At 41.5% G+C, this 15,898-nt stretch overlaps 1 protein-coding gene across 2 annotated transcripts in view; it reads left to right on the top strand.

Moving 5' to 3' along the window:
* CLDN10 (claudin 10) overlaps positions 1-15,898 on the top strand; it is a 97,042-nt gene that overhangs the window by 70,179 nt on the left and 10,965 nt on the right. The window contains exon 5 of one of the 2 annotated variants that reach the window (XM_033947784.1): positions 6,969-7,097. In XM_033947784.1, coding sequence (XP_033803675.1) covers positions 6,969-7,095 — 127 coding nt within the window. In that variant the 3' untranslated portion in view covers positions 7,096-7,097. Of the gene's footprint in view, positions 1-6,968; positions 8,121-15,898 lie in introns of those variants that run through there. The other variant, XM_033947783.1, reaches the window with a different exon arrangement.

Raw genomic sequence — 15,898 nt, 5'->3', positions numbered from 1 at the left:
TGGAAGTCCTGTTTTCTTTGGAATTAGAAAATACTTGGAATAGAACTGATTTTTCTGAGTAGGGGGAACTACTTCTATGGCATTTAAGTAAAGCAGAGCTTCAATTTCCTAAAGAAGGGAAGTCTGTTGAGATGTGAAAGAGGATTCTCTTGGAAGGTTCTCCGCCAGAATGGAGGTAAAGTGGAGAAAATAACCCTCCCTTATGACTTTTAAGACCCAGGTGTCTGAGGTGATGAGAGTCCAACGGATAGAAAACAGAGGGTAGGGTTAAATGGTCATTTTTCTCAATGGAGAGTAAACAGTGGAGTGCTGCAGGGATCTGTACTTGGACCGGTGCTATGTAACTTATTTATAAATGATCTGGAAATTGGAATGATAGTGAGGTGATTAACTTCTTTGGAACTTGAGCTCTCTCCAAGTTTTCCGCAAACATCTGAAAACCTGGCTTTTCTCAAAAAATGTAAGTCTCCCTCCAACTTAGGAATCAAGGAAACTCTTATATCTTGGCATCCCAAGTCCTCTGAATTTTCTTCACACTTCTACTCTAACCCTCTGTTGTAGTTCCTTCCTATTTCTCCTTCTGTAAACCGCGTTGAGCTCTACGAACGTGGAGATGATGCGGTATACAAACCTAAGGATTAGATTAGATTAACATAAGAATTGCCACTGCTAGGTAGACTTGTGATCCATCGTGCCCATCAGTCTGCTCCCGCGGTGGCCTACAGGTCAAAGACCAGTGCCCTGAGACCAGCCCTACCTGTGTACGTTCCAGTTCAGCAGGAACTTGTCTAACTTTGTCTTGAATCTCTGGAGGGTGTTTTCCCCTTGAACAGCCTCCGGAAGAGCATTTCACTCTCTGGGTGAAGATGAACTTCCTTACGTTTGTACGGAATCTATCCTCTTTTAACTTTAGAGAGTACCCTCTCGTTCTACCTACCTTGGAGAAGGTGAACAACCTGTCTTTATCTACTAAGTCTATTCCCTTCAGTATCTTGAATGTTTTGATCATGTCCCCTCTCAGTCTCCTCTTTTCAAGGGAGAAGAGGCCCAGTTTCTCTAATCTCTCGCTGTATGGCAACTCCAGCCCCTTAAACATTTTAGTTGCTCTTCTCTGGACCCTTTCGAGTAGTACCGTGTCCTTCATGTACGGTGACCAGTGCTGGATGCAGTATACCAGTTGAGGGCGTACCATGGCCCGGTACAGCAGCATGATAACCTTCTCTGATCTGTTCGTGATCCCCTTCTTAATCATTCCTAGCATCTTATTTGCCCTTTTTGCCACCACCGTGCATTGCGCGGATGGCTTCATTGACCTGTCAACCAGCACTCCCAAGTCTCTTTCCTGGGGGGACTCTCCAAGTAACGCCCTGGAATCCTGTTTTGGTGTATAAGATTTTTGTTACCGACATGCATCACCTTACACTTATCCACATTGAACCTCATTTGCATGTCACGGCCCATTTCTCGAGCATGTTTATGTCACGTTGCAGATCCTCGCAATCCTCCTGTGTCTTCACTACTCTGAATAACTTAGTATCGTCTGCAAATTTAATCTCCTAACTCATCGTACCAATTTCCAGATCGTTTATAAATATGTTGAATAGCACGGGTCCAAACACCAAACCCTGCGGCACTCCACTGGTGACACTTTTCCAGTCTGAGTATTGTCCAATTACCCCCACTCTCTGTTTCCTATCCACCAGACAGTTTTTTTAATCCACATGAGTATTTCAACCTCGATTCCATGGCTTGCAATTTTTCAAAGTAGTTCATGCGGAACCTTGTCGAACGTCTTCTGAAAATCCAGATATACAATGCTGACTTGGTCGCCTTTGTCTATCTGCCTGTTTACTCCCTCAAAGAAGTGCAGCAAGTTCGTCAAGCAAGATCTTCCTTTGCTGAAGCCGGGCTGGCAGGTCCTCATCAGATCGTGTCCGTCAAAGTGCTCAATGATGTGGCCCTTTATCAGCGCCTCTACCATCTTTCCCGGTACCGAGGTCAGACTCACCAGTCTGTAGTTTCCCAGATCACCCCTCAAACCTTTCTTGAAGATCGGTGTAACATTCACCACCTTCCAGTCTTCAATTTGCAGATGACACTAAACTGTTCAAAGTTGTTAAAATACATGTGGATTGTGAAAAATTGCAGGCAGACCTTAGGAAATGGAAAGATTGGGCATACAAGTGGCAGATGAAATTTAATGTGGACAAGTGCAAAGTGATGCACATTGGGAAGAATAACCCAAATCATAGTTACCAGATGCTGGGGTCCACCTTGGGGGTTAGCACCCAAGAAAAGGATCTGGATGTCATCATAGACATTAGAATGAAACCTTCTGTCCAATGTGCAGGAGCGGCCAGGAAAGCAAGCAGGATGCTAGTAGTTATTTAAAAAGGGATGGTTATCAAGACTAGGAATGTTATAATGTCCCTGTTTCGCTCCATGGTGCATCCTCATCTGGAGTATTGTGTTCAATTCTGGTCTCCTTATATCAAGAAAGATATAACGGCATTAGAAAAGGTTCAAAGAAGAGTGACCAAGATGATAAAGGGGCTGGAACTCTCGTATGAGGAAAGACTAAAAAGGTTAGGGCTCTTCAGCATGGAAAAGAGATGGCTGAGGGGAGATATGATTGAAGTCTACAAAATCCTGAGTGAAGTAGAACAGGTACAAGTGGGTCGATTTTTCACTCCGTCAAAAATTACAAAGACTAGGGGACATTTAATGAAGTTACAGGGAAATACTTTTTAAACCAATAGGAGGAAATATTTTTTCACTCAGAAAATAGTTAAGCTCTGGAACACATTGCTAGAGATTGTGGTAAGAACAGATAGTGTAGCAGGTTTTAAGAAAGGTTTGGACAATTTCCTGGAGGAAAAGTCCACAGTCTGTTATTGAGAAAGACATGGGGGAAGCCACTGCTTGCTTCGGTAGCATGGGATGTTGCTACTCCTTGGGTTTTGGCCAGGTTCTAGGGACCTGGATTGACCACCATGAGAACAGGCTTGATGGACCATTGGTCTGACCCAGTAAGGTTATTCTTATGTTCCTAACACTGATAGTATAGCACCAGATTGAAGCAGCGTGTCACTATCTGACTGCCATTCATGATTTTGGGGGGCACAGGTGTGACAATATGTGCATCACAGATCTTTGTATTATGTTCAGTTGCTTACCAGACAGTTGATGATGGTGTGGTGAGAGGTAAGGGTGGGCAGTGGCCCTCAGTCCAAAGTGATTCCCCCTCCCCCGCTCCCTGTCCAAATGTGAAATGTAAATACCTGGGCTGGAGGGGATCCTAAAGCCTTGCAAGCTGAAGACCTCTTACTCCAGTCTGATGGCCAGAACTCTCCAAGCTCTGTAACTGGTGGTGGCTCAAGGACACACTAGATGAGGTAGTCTTCAACTGGCAGAGCTTTGGGATCCCTATCAGTCACAGCAAAGGAGGTAGCTAAATTTTTGTTGGACCTGGGCCTCCTGCTTGTTCAGTACAAAAAGAAGTACATATTTGTTTTATTTCTCCAGTATTGCAATACTTGCTGAGTTTAATTTCATGGGTTTCCCATTTCTATTTGTGATCCCTTGTTCTGTATTTAGTAAAGGTCTATCAGTGTTTTGTGTGTATAGAAGTTAATTAAAGTTGTTTTATGTGTGATAGAAATGGTAGATGGGGAGATCAGGGGAGGATGCAAGTAGTAGAATGGATCTGGGCCCCCCTCCTTAATTCTGCCCTGGGCCCCAACAGATCTAAAATTGGTCCTGATCAGAAGACTTATGAAAAGGAAGTTAGATCCATCCTTGAGTGCCCATTATAGAATAGCATTAAATGCCGATTTTTCAGCATTGATTTTTGAGTGCCATTTATTGAACCTAGGTCAGTATGTGCAAAGTTTGTCAATTGCTTAATCTGGCTCTACTCAAAGCAACAGATGCTATTTAGTAATGCACATAGCAACCAATAAGAAAACGGTGTGATTCTTGAAGAAGTTTTCACAGTGAGATTAACAAGGGAAGGTAACAGAATTGGGGAGAGGGGGTAGGGTAATTGTGAAATGGAAAGTTATTAGGGGCAGTGTAGAGCATATAGAAATAGTTTTGGGTGATTAGCTTTGGCAGTGGGGCAATTTGTGAGGTGGTGGGGAAGTTGCAGGGAAGTTTTTTTTGGAGCTGGGACAGTTTGTGGGGTGCTGTGTTAGTTGCAGGTGGGGTAGTTTTGGGATGTAGTTTACAGGATAGGGCAGTAGAAGGTATTTTTTTAAAGTGAGACAGTTCCAGGGGGGTATGGCAGTTGCAGGGGATAATTCTGGAGTGTGGGGACACTATGGAGGGTGGTATGGCAGTGGCAGAAAATAGTTTTGGGGTTTGAGATGCAAGGTGGTATGGCAATTGCCGGGTTAGATTTAGATGTAGGGCAGTTGCAGAGATAGGACAGTTTGTGGTATGGTATGGTATATCAGCTGGGGGATAGTGAGGCTATTGCAAGCAGAATTATTTGGGGCAGTGGTTCTTAACCTGGGTTCGACCGAACCCCAGGGGTTCGGTGAGTCAGTCTCGCGAGTTCGGCGGAGGTCAAAACATATAGCGCTTCGGTCACGTTCAATCATCTATCAGTTATTCAGTGATTTTGATCAAGACTGATCGTGTACTCGGTTTCTTGATCTATCAATCTGTAACTAACGCCTTATATACATCAATCAATTCCTGATCAAAATTTGTGATTTAACTGATAGATGATTGAACGTGACCGAAGCGCTTATGATTCGTGATGATACGCCCCGCTTGTCCATAATTGGCTGCAGGTGATCACGCAACATCGCTTGGCCTATCTGTGCTGCAGGGGATTTGATGCGCACAGTAGTCGAATTGTAACTGTTGTGATGGTACGTCGTGTGATACCTATCTTAATATTTTAATCCCTTACTAACTATGTCGAGCAAAATACGAAAGTGGTCGGACGAATATGTACAATATGGATTCACATGTATAACGGAACGTGATGGGAGTCAGCGTCCTAATTGCATGATTTGCAATGCCAAGTTGAGTAATTCTAGTCTAGCTCCGGCAAAACTAAGGGAACACTTCCTTAAGATGCATGGAGATGGAAAATACAAGAACACAATGCTCGCTAAATTCAAGGTGAAGAGAGCAAGATTCGATGAAAAGGCTACTCAGCTTGCAGTATTCGTGCGCTATGTGAAAGACGACGTGATAAAGGAAGATTTTTTATTTTGTAAGCCTCTTACAACAACAACTAAGGCAACTGATATGAAGAAACTTGTGGATGACTTCTTCAAAGACAACAATCTTTCGTGGGATATGGTTTCTGCAGTCTGTTCGGACGGAGCTCCAGCCATGCTCGGAAGAAAGTCCGGTTTTGGTGCGCTAGTGAATGCCGATGCACCACACATCATTGTTACGCATTGCATTCTGCACAGGCATGCGTTGGCAACAAAATCTTGCCTCCAAAACTGGCAGAAGTTTTAAAAATTGTTGTGGAATGCGTGAACTATGTGCGAAATAATGCTCTGAAGCACCGCATCTTCAAGGAGTTGTGTAAAGAAATGGGATCTGAATTCGAGGTACTTCTGTACCATTCTAACGTTCGGTGGTTATCCCGGGGACAGGTGCTGAATCGTGTTTTTGCCATGCGTGTGGAATTAGCTCTGTTTTTGCAAGAGCAGCAACATTGTCATGCAGATTGCTTCAAAAATTCTGAGTTCATTCTCATTTTAGCGTACATGGCTGATATCTTTGCAGCTCTCAATCATCTCAATAAGCAGATGCAGGGTGGTGGAGTCAACATCATTGAAGCGGAAGAAAACCTGAAAGCTTTTCAAAAAAAGCTACCATTATGGAAACGACGAACAGAAAATGATAACTTCGCAAACTTTCCCCTGCTAGACAACTGTGTAAGTAAGATCGAAGATGTATCTGGAATCGGAGACATTTCTGTACCTGCGGAACTGAAGCAAACTATTGCCACGCACTTAGATGAGCTTGCAAAGTCTCTCGATGGATACTTCCCTACAAGAGAGTCATAGTCATATCCAGCATATTCACGTTTAGTGTTTAGTGTTGAGACAACAGATGTCAATGATGAATACCTCGATGAAATCATTGAAATTCAGCAGAGCCAGGTTCAACAGCAACTCTTCAGAACAACAACGCTCTCAACGTTTTGGTATCAACAATTGGTAACGTACCCTGTTATTGCTAAGAAAGCTCTGGAAATTTTCATACCGTTTGTTACAACATATCTTTGCGAGCAATCCTTTTCAAGGATGCTGGACATAAAAACGAAGAAAAGGAACAGACTTTGCTGCGAAAATGACATGAGAGTGGCACTTGCCAAGGTAAAGCCGTGCATTTCTGAACTGGTCTCTGAGAGGCAACAGCAGAAGTCACACTGATTTGCAGTAAATTTCATTATTATGTTATTATTATTCGAAATATAGGAGAACTTTTTTGTTTTCAAAATTGATATTATTTTTTCCCTCACTGTATACCTATGTTTTGAATTTGTAAAAATCATATTTTATTTTTCCAATAAAGAAGGGTTCGGTGAACACGCATGTGAAACTGGTGGGGTTCAGTACCTCCAACAAGGTTAAGAACCACTGATTTGGGGGGTTTCAAAACTAGATAATTCCACCTTTTTAACTGCTGATCCCTTTTCTTTAAATTCAGTTATTTTACCCACAGAGAACCAGACAAATGGACATTTTCTACCCCTAGTTGGAAACAATAATAAAAAAGAGAGACCAAAAGAAGGTAGAATTGCATTATCTGGCATATTGATATTTTGAATACTGCTTATCTTATACTGCTTTTTTCCATGGTTCATGCATCTAAATTTTAAGATTAATATTTTTATTCCTGTTTGTTGCTAGAAATACATATTGATATTAATATTAGTATTAATCTTTTTTTCCAAGGAAGAAAATAACCGGTTATGTTTTCTGTTTCAGAAGAGGGCATCAATACACTGGGGCTTCATCTATGATGACTTTCCGGACAAAAGTCGACAGTACAGCAGGAAATCCTATATTTAATTACAGCATTCCAAAACATTTTGATAAAAATGCCTATGTCTAGCTGTAAGTTTCTGAAACTTAAAATATTTGATTTCAATTAATTAAAATGCTTTTCCCAAGAAAAGAACATTAAAAAGTGCTCATTACCAAAATACATAGAGGCTCTGAATCAAAACTTTGAAACTTCCAAAAACTAGCCCAAGTTGGCACTTGGAGGTCCTAATAGAAGGATTTCCAAATGCTGACAAAACCAACTTTCTGGATATTCAGCAGCACTTCTAAGCTGCTGTGTGTCCAGAGCTCAAAGGGGCGTTGTTGGGAGGTGTGTTATGGGCAGGCATCAGGTGGGCCTCAACCCAGACGTCCTCAAGCAATAATTGAAGCTTTCCCAGGATGTCCTAGGCAGAACTTACATGCCGGGACTTAGACAAATATAAAACAGATCTAAGTTCCCCATAGGCACCCAAATTGACATGAAGACCATTAAAGGGTTTAAGGCATGACCCTCCCTTACTCCCCCAATGGTCACAACCCCCTCCTACCACACAAATAGGACATTCTCTGACATCTCCCCACATCCACCTGACATCTCCCTACATCCCCCGTACCTTCAGATGACAAATCAGAAGGAGGAAAGCCCACTCCCTCCTGCCTACAGGGCCACATGCTCAGAATAACAGGCCTTCCCCCTCCCAATGCATCTTGGGATGCAGTAGACAGGGCCTAAGGCCCTGATTGGCTTAAAAATTGTGATATTACATATTACAATAGTCAAGTACAGACAGTACTGATGATTGAACCAGCAGCTGAAAAGCTATTTTCTTAAAACAATTCCAAATGGAATGTAATTTTCATAAAATAAAAAATCTTTTATGAACCACAGTATTCCTCCAATTCTCCATCGTTAAATTTTGGTCTAGAACCACTCCCAAGAGTTTTAATATAGGCTCTATAGTCTACACCATGCCATTCAAATTGAGGCAATCCTGGGTAAGCTTAGATGGAACTGCAAAAAAGAATTTAGTTTTTTGAGCATTAAGGGCTCCTTTTACTAAGCTGCGATAGCGGTCTTAGCGCGCGCTATATTGCCACGCGTGCTACATGCTAACACCTCCATAAAGCTGGCGTTAGTTTTTCATGTAGCATGGGGCTTAGCGTGCGCTAATATTTAGCACACGCTAAAAACAATATCGCAACTTAGTAAAAGGAGCTCTAAGTTTTAATTTAAAAGTTATCACCCAATCTTCTATAGTTGACATTACTAAAGTAATTTGATTACTATAATTTGATGATAATGAATCTAATGGTAAAACAACCATGATGTAGTCTGTGTAGTTATATAATTTAATACCCATGGTGGACAGTTTTATTCCCAAGGACAGGTAGATATTAAAGAGCAGTGGAGAGAGTGGTGGACCCTGTGGGACACCACAAGGATTGCTCCAGGATTGAGAGAACACCACTCGATAAGACCTGGCATACAAAAAATACTGAAACCACTGGTAGATGTGCCTGGAGATTTCTATAGAATCAAGACTGCCTAGCAATATCTCATGTCTAGATCGAACTGCAAAAGTAAGGCATTCTAACCCTTACTAAAAAAGACCATGTAACTAATCCAATGATGCCAAGACTGTTTCAGTACTATACATAGGTCTAAAACCTGACTGAGAAAAATGCAATAAATTAAACCATTCCAGGTACTCCAACAATTGAACATACCGTATATAACATCCTCTATGAATTTAACAAAAAATGGTATCAAAGCAACTGGCCTATAATTAGATACCAGACCATCAGATTCCTAATGATCCTTTATAATGGGGGTGATAACAATATATCCATGATCCACAGGAAACTTACCAAGATCTAACATCACTTGAAACCAATTAAAAAGGTCTCCTCAAAATTAACAGTACTCATTTCAAATTTTTTTTTAGGAATAACAATCCATATAACATAACAAATGCACGTATTTTGAATGTTTTCTAAACAGAGTCCTATCCAAAGGAATAAATCTAGTCAACATAAATCTATATAACAAAATTTGATTGAACAATGAGGTCAACAATCAACATAGTCTGATGGAATCTGAAAAGATCTTAAATCCAGTATTTTTGAATGAAAAAACTGAGCTAAAGCATTGGAAGTAGGTGGAAACTTACAAGATGATAGTTTATAATTATCTACATCCATCCACTTGTTAACAAACTAAAAAGTTTTTTTTATATCAATTCTGATCTTACCTACCATAGCAGAGTAGTAAGTCCTGCTTTTGTCCTTTAAACACCTTTTGTACTCCCATACCCTCTTCTCTCCACTGCTCTTTAAGCTCCACCTGTCCCATTTTATGCCATCAAATATCAAAAACTGGGAACAAATTAAATTAATAATTAGTCCTGCCAAAATTTCTATTTTCAAAAACTCAGGGCTTCATCTCAAAATGTGTTATTAAAAAAATGTCAGACTAAATAGTAACAATCCCTTCTGAAAACTTGTGAAACACACTATTAATCTTCAATAAAACAGGGCTCATATTATCAAGGTGCGCTACGGGGTTAGCGCGTCAGACATTTCATCACACGCTAACCCATGTGGCAAGCCAAAAAACTAATGCCTCATCAATGGAGGCGTTAGCGACTAGCGCGGCAGGCGGTTTAACACGCGTTAAACCTCTACCGCAGCTTGATAAAAGGAGCCCTAAGAGATTTTGGATCTAAAGTGCTCGCAACTATGTTGCCAGTTGAACTAGTTTTGGCTCATAACTATCTTGCGAGCTATCATCGGTCCTTTAAACTCTTTTTACGTTATTCAGTTTAATATACAGTATATGGAACTTTTATCTTTTTGTGTAATTTGCTTATAATTCATTTTTTGCATTCATTTTTATCTTATTTTAAATTTATGATGTTATCTTTATCATTATAGTACTTAGCTCGGGTGTAGATTCTCTACCCAGCCATCTGGACACAAGATGAGCCAAGACTAGTTCAACTGGCAACATAGCTGCAAGCACTTGAGATCCAAAATCTTAATTTAATTCAATTTAATTTCAAGTATACAGACTTTTGGGGTCTAGCATGAGCCTATTTTATTGAAGACTAAATAGTAAAACATCAAAGAAAACAGAGAAGGCGACCAGGTGGTACTCAATATCTTTATGCTGGAATCTGGGTTAATCTCCACGTCATGGACAAATTTTTTAGTGATCATTTTGATTGATTTGTTTGGTGCATGACTCAATCATTACAATTTATAAGATAGAAAAGTCAACATATACTGTATTGATCAAAGCATTAAGACTCGGGCCGAAACACGTACATGTCAAGTCTTCATAGAATAAAGATATTGAGTACCACCTGATCGCCTTCTCTGTTTTCTCTGAGTATCTGCCTTGATAAGGTAGAATCTCCTGTTGCTTTGTATAGACTAAATACTAATAAAAAAAATAACACCACTGTGCTTAAACACATACATGTAAACTGTGAAAGTTTCAAGTTTATTTTATTTTGATATACTGTACTGCCTATTGTACAATCTAAGCGGTATACATAAAAGTTTTACAAAATGTAGATATAAAGGGAAACACACAAAATATTTAAAACATTGAGAAGACTACACTGGATACAAAAGGGAAGTTGGTAAAAGGGATACATAATATTGAATTGAAAAAATAAATAAATAAAGGCATGGGAGAGGAACAAACCAAAAGGGAGGGAAAAGTGGAAAAAGAGAAAAACCTGAAGAAAATTATTGATGGTAATATCTTGACTTAGGTTTCAAAAGCATCTTTAAACAGAAATGTTTTAAGATCTGATTTAAATTTCAAGGTGCTGAGTGCCAGTTGTTTTTCCTATTGAGAGGAAAGGACATCAGGGAACCATCACACTTCAATTGTTCCCGCCACCACCATACTTCAAAAATAATTTTTTTTAAAAAGTCACTTATCTGAACAGGTAGGTGGCAATGTATCAAATGTCCATAATATTCAATGTTCCCGAGCCCTTTGTTCTCTCACAAACAGTGCTCAATCCCCATTGCAATCTTAAAACTTGTGACCAATCCTTATGCTGTCGGCTCTCCCCAACTCAGATCTGGGTTTCACCAGTCGACTTCATCAGGAGAAGCCATCCATCCTATATAAAATATCACCTTAGTACCACTTAATACTTCATTCAGTTACATGTATCCATTTCATAAAAACCTTTCTATCATTATCATAGTATTAACAATAACTTATTTCTATTTACTAGCATGGTCCAAATTGAACTGTTCTCTTCAGAGACAACAGATCCAAGTCAAACCAAGGATCCGTTTTATGATGTTTATTCATACACAAAATCTTGGAAGCAATTTTATCTAGAATACTAGAAGACTCCCAGTGGGAATAAAAATCTAGAACCAACTCAGAGGAAAGGGCTAGATCATAATGAGACCAGAATTCAATAGGATTTATATAATCATGTGACCTCATCTTTGCAGCAAGCATATGTGTATTTGGAGCCTGATGTTGCTAATATAAAGTGACATACATAAAAATTGGTTTGACCATAAACTCGGCTTCCAAGACATCTGTCAGAAAAATATGAGGCCAAATCATTTCCCTATTGGAAAAAGTGACCAAATCTAAATGATGGCCCTTCTGAATGGTATACTTTTATACTTGCCCATTGCTTTGTAGGTCTTGGAAAAAAAAGGCATGGCATAACTTAGTGCCGTCAAGTGATCTAAACACTCCCCAACTGCACAAAAAAAAAAATCAGTTACCGTAATAGGTGTTATCCAGGGCCAACAGGCAGATATTTTCACGAATGGGTGATATCATCGATGGAGCCCCCCTGATATGGACCACTTTAAAAGTGCATCGCTACTTTAAGTCTTTAGAAAGTTCGTGATAGCCCGAACCGCGTAAGCATGAGTGCCTTCCCACCTGACGTAGGGCTTGCGGTCCCTCAGTTAAGATAAGCCAGCTAAGAAGCCAACCCGGGGAGATGGGTGGGATGTGAGAATATCTGCCTGCTGTCCTTGGATAACACGTTACGGTAAGTAACTATGGCTTTATTCCAGGACAAACAGGCAGCATATTCTCACGAATGGGTGACCTCCAAGCTAATAGAGATAGGATGGTGAGAGTGTTGGCATATGAAAATAAATTTTGTAAAACAGATGGGTCGAAGTGCCCATCCCATCTGGAGAAAGATTCCAGACAGTAGTGAGAAGTGAATGTATGAACTAAGGACCAGGTGGCAGCTTTACAGATTTCCTCAATGGGTGTAGATCTAAAGCAAGTCACAGAAGCTGCCATAGCTCTAACTTTGTGGGCTGTGACACGACTCTCCAGTGCCAGTCCAGTCTGAACATAGCAGAACGAGATGCAGGCAGCTAGTCAGTTTGAAATCATTCTCTTGGATACAGGATGCCCAACTTGTTTGGATCAAAAGAGATGAAAAGTTGAGGAGATGTTCGTTGTGGCTTTGTCCGGTCAGTGTAGTAGGCCAAAGCCCGCTTACAGTCCAAAGTATGCAAAGCAGTTTCTCCAGCATGAGAATGAGGTTTAGGAAAAAACACTGGTAGAACAATTGACTGACTGAGATGAAATTCATTTACAACTTTTGGCAGAAATTTTGGATGTGTACGCAGAACCACCTTGTCATGATGAAAAACTGTTAAAGGTGGATCTGCTACTAATGCTTGTAACTCGCTGACTCTCCTGGAAGAGGTGAGAGCAATAAGGAAGACCACTTTCCAGATAAGATACTTGAGAAGAGCTGTGGCCATTGGTTGAAATGGTGGCTTCATCAAACTGGAAAGAACCACAATAAGGTCCCAGACAGGTGGAGGCTTGAGAGGTGGTTTAACATTGAAAAGCCTCTTCATTAATCTGGAAACCAAAGGATGAGCATTGAGAGGTTTTCCCTCGACTGGCATGTGAAAAGCTGTAATAGCACTGAGATGGACTGTTATAGATGTAGATTTGAGACCAGAGTCAGACAGATGAAGAAGATAATCCAACACCAATTCCCATGCCAAGGATGTTGGATCGTGATGATGAAGAAGACACCAGGAGGAAAATCTAGTCCACTTTTGTTGATAACATTGCTGAGTGGCTGGTTTCCTGGATGCATCTAGAATTTGACGAACAGGCTGAGAAAGACGTAAGACAGATGAATTCAGCCCAAGAGAAACCAAGCTGTCAGGTGTAGAGATTGCAGGTTGGGATGTAGAAGCGATTCGTGATTCTGAGTGAACCGAGTAGGAAATATTGGAAGAGGCATGGGCTCCCTGCAGCTGAGTTGAAGAAGGGAGAACCAATGTCTGGGCCACCGAGGAGCAATGAGAATCATGGTGGCTGCTTCTCTCTTGACCTTGAATAAGGTTCACAACATGAGAGGAATTGGGGGAATGCATATAGAAACAGACCCATCCAATCCAGGAGAAAGCATCTGCTGCCAGACGGAGAGGAAAGTCTGGAACAAAACTGTGGCAGCTTGTGATTGTGAGGAGCTGCAAACAAGTCCACTTGAGGAGTGCCCCATTGAGCAAAGATGGACTGTAGAGTTGTAGAGTCGAGAGTCCATTCATGAGGTTGAAGAATACTGCTGAGGTTGTCTGCTAGGGAATTCTCCCCTTGAATGTAGACCACCTTCAAGAAAAGATTGCGAGCTGTCACCCAAGTCCAGATTTTCTGGGCCTCCTGAGACAACAAGAGAGAGCCGTGTCTCCTTGCTTGTTTATGTAGTACATTGCTACTTGATTGTCCGTGCAAAGGAGGAGGATTTGAGGGCAAAGATGATGATGAAAAGCCTTGAGGGCATAAAACATCGCTCTGAGTTCTAAGAAATTGATGTGAAATTTCTGCTCCCTGGCGGTCCATAACCCCTGAGTCTGCAGATTGTCCATATGAGCCCACCAAGCATAAGGGGACGTATCTGTCATGATGATCTTGTGATGAGGGGGTAAATGAAAAAGGAGACCTCTGGATAGATTGGAGGAGGTCATCCACCATTGAAGCAACTGCAGAAGAGATGATGTCACAGCTATATGTTTTGAGAGACGATCCGTCATGAGACCATTGGGAAGCCAGAGTCCACTGAGGAGTGTGAAGATGTAGTCTTCCCAGTGGTGTGATATGGACAGTTGAAGCCATGTGGCCTAGAACCATCAGGTGTTTGGCAGAGATGGTTTGAAGAGGAAGCAATTGCTGACACAGACGGATGAGAGTCTGAAGTCGATCTAGAGGAAGAAATGCTTTCATGAGAGTGGTGTCTAGGATTGCCCCAATGAATTGCAGACATTGGTTCGGAATGTGATGTGATTTGGGGAAGTTGACTTTGAATCTTAGAATCTGGACAAAAGAAATGGACTGAGATGTTGCTTGGACCATTTCCTGAGAGGAGTCAACCTTGATCAACCAGTCGTCCAGGTAAGGGAAAACTTGAAGGCCGTGTGATCGGAGAGAGGTGGCCACTTCATGAAGACTCTGGGAGAAGATACCAGGCCAAAGGGAAGTACCTTGTATTGGTAATGACAGCGATTGATTTGAAAATGGAGGTACTTCCTGGAAGTCGGATGAATCGGGATATGTGTGTAGGCTTCTTTGAGGTCTAAGGAGCATAGCCAGTCTGATTGAGAGGATAAAGCAGGGCGAGTGACAACATCCTGAATTTCTCCTTGACTAGAAATTTGTTGAGAGCTCTGAAATCCAGGATGGGTCTCAGTCCTCTTGTCTTCTTGGGGACTAAGAAGTAACGGGAGTAGAATCCCTGGGCCTGCTGATCGATAGCATTCAGCAGAAGAAGGGATTGCACCTCCTGCAGAAGGGAGGACTGTGTAGGGTCCAAAGCAGACTCTCTTGGAGGATTGTCTGGTGGAAGAGTCTGAAAATGTAGAGAGTAACCCTGACAAATGATGTTGAGGACCCATAGGTCCGATGTGATGAGTTCCCAATGACAGATGAAAAGCTGAAGATGACCTCCGATGCGCTGAGACAAAGGATGAGAAATGTTGAGATTGGCTATGCTCCTGAAAAACAGGTCAAAAAGGCTGTGTAGATTTAGATGGAACAGCCTGCTGTTTTTGCTGGGGCTGACGGGGTTGCTGCTGTTGCTGCCTCTGCCTTTGAGGATGAGACTGATGTGGCGGCATAGGCTTTGCAGCAAAACGACGCTAATATGAAGACTGTTGTCTGAAAGGGCGAACAGGTGGAGGCTTTTTCTTGTTTTTAACCAAAGTGTCCCACCTGGTTTCGTGAGCTGATAACTTTTGGGTGGTTGTATCTAAAGAAGCTCCAAACAAGGAGCATTAGCAAGACTATCTTGATGGTTAACATCAAGCTCCGAGACTCTGAGCCAAGCTAGGCGTCACATTGCCACAGACATAGCCACACCACGAGATGTTAACTCAAAGTGTCACAGATAGAGCGTATCCTGTATTTGCACAGCTGTAGCAAGTCAGAAATGTAATTTTGAAAAGCAGGTAATTTGCAATCAGGTAAGTACTTCTGAAAATTGGACACTTGGGTAACTAAATGCTTGAGATAGAAAGAGAAATGAAAAGCATAGTTACCAGATCAGTTGGCAGGCATGGCATTTTGATATAATCGTTTGCCAAAACGGTCCATTGCTTTACCCTCTCTGCCAAGAGATACAGAAGCATAGACACTGGCTCCAGCAGATTTTTTAAGCTTGGACTCCACCAGGAGACTCATGGGGGAGCTGAGAGTTGTCAAAGCCCGGAACAGGTACCATCCTATATAGCGAATCCAGCTTGCAAAGAGCCACAGGGATGGTCAAAGGAGTTTCTAAGTTCTTGAAAAAGGTCTCCTGCCAGATGTCATGAAGGGGAAGTCGAAGAAACTCCTTAGG

This window comes from Geotrypetes seraphini, chromosome 6 (assembly GCF_902459505.1).
Source record: "Geotrypetes seraphini chromosome 6, aGeoSer1.1, whole genome shotgun sequence".
Taxonomy (NCBI): domain Eukaryota; kingdom Metazoa; phylum Chordata; class Amphibia; order Gymnophiona; family Dermophiidae; genus Geotrypetes; species Geotrypetes seraphini.
The sequence above is the reverse complement of the archived record's forward strand: the minus strand, read 5'-3'. Positions and strand labels throughout refer to the sequence as shown.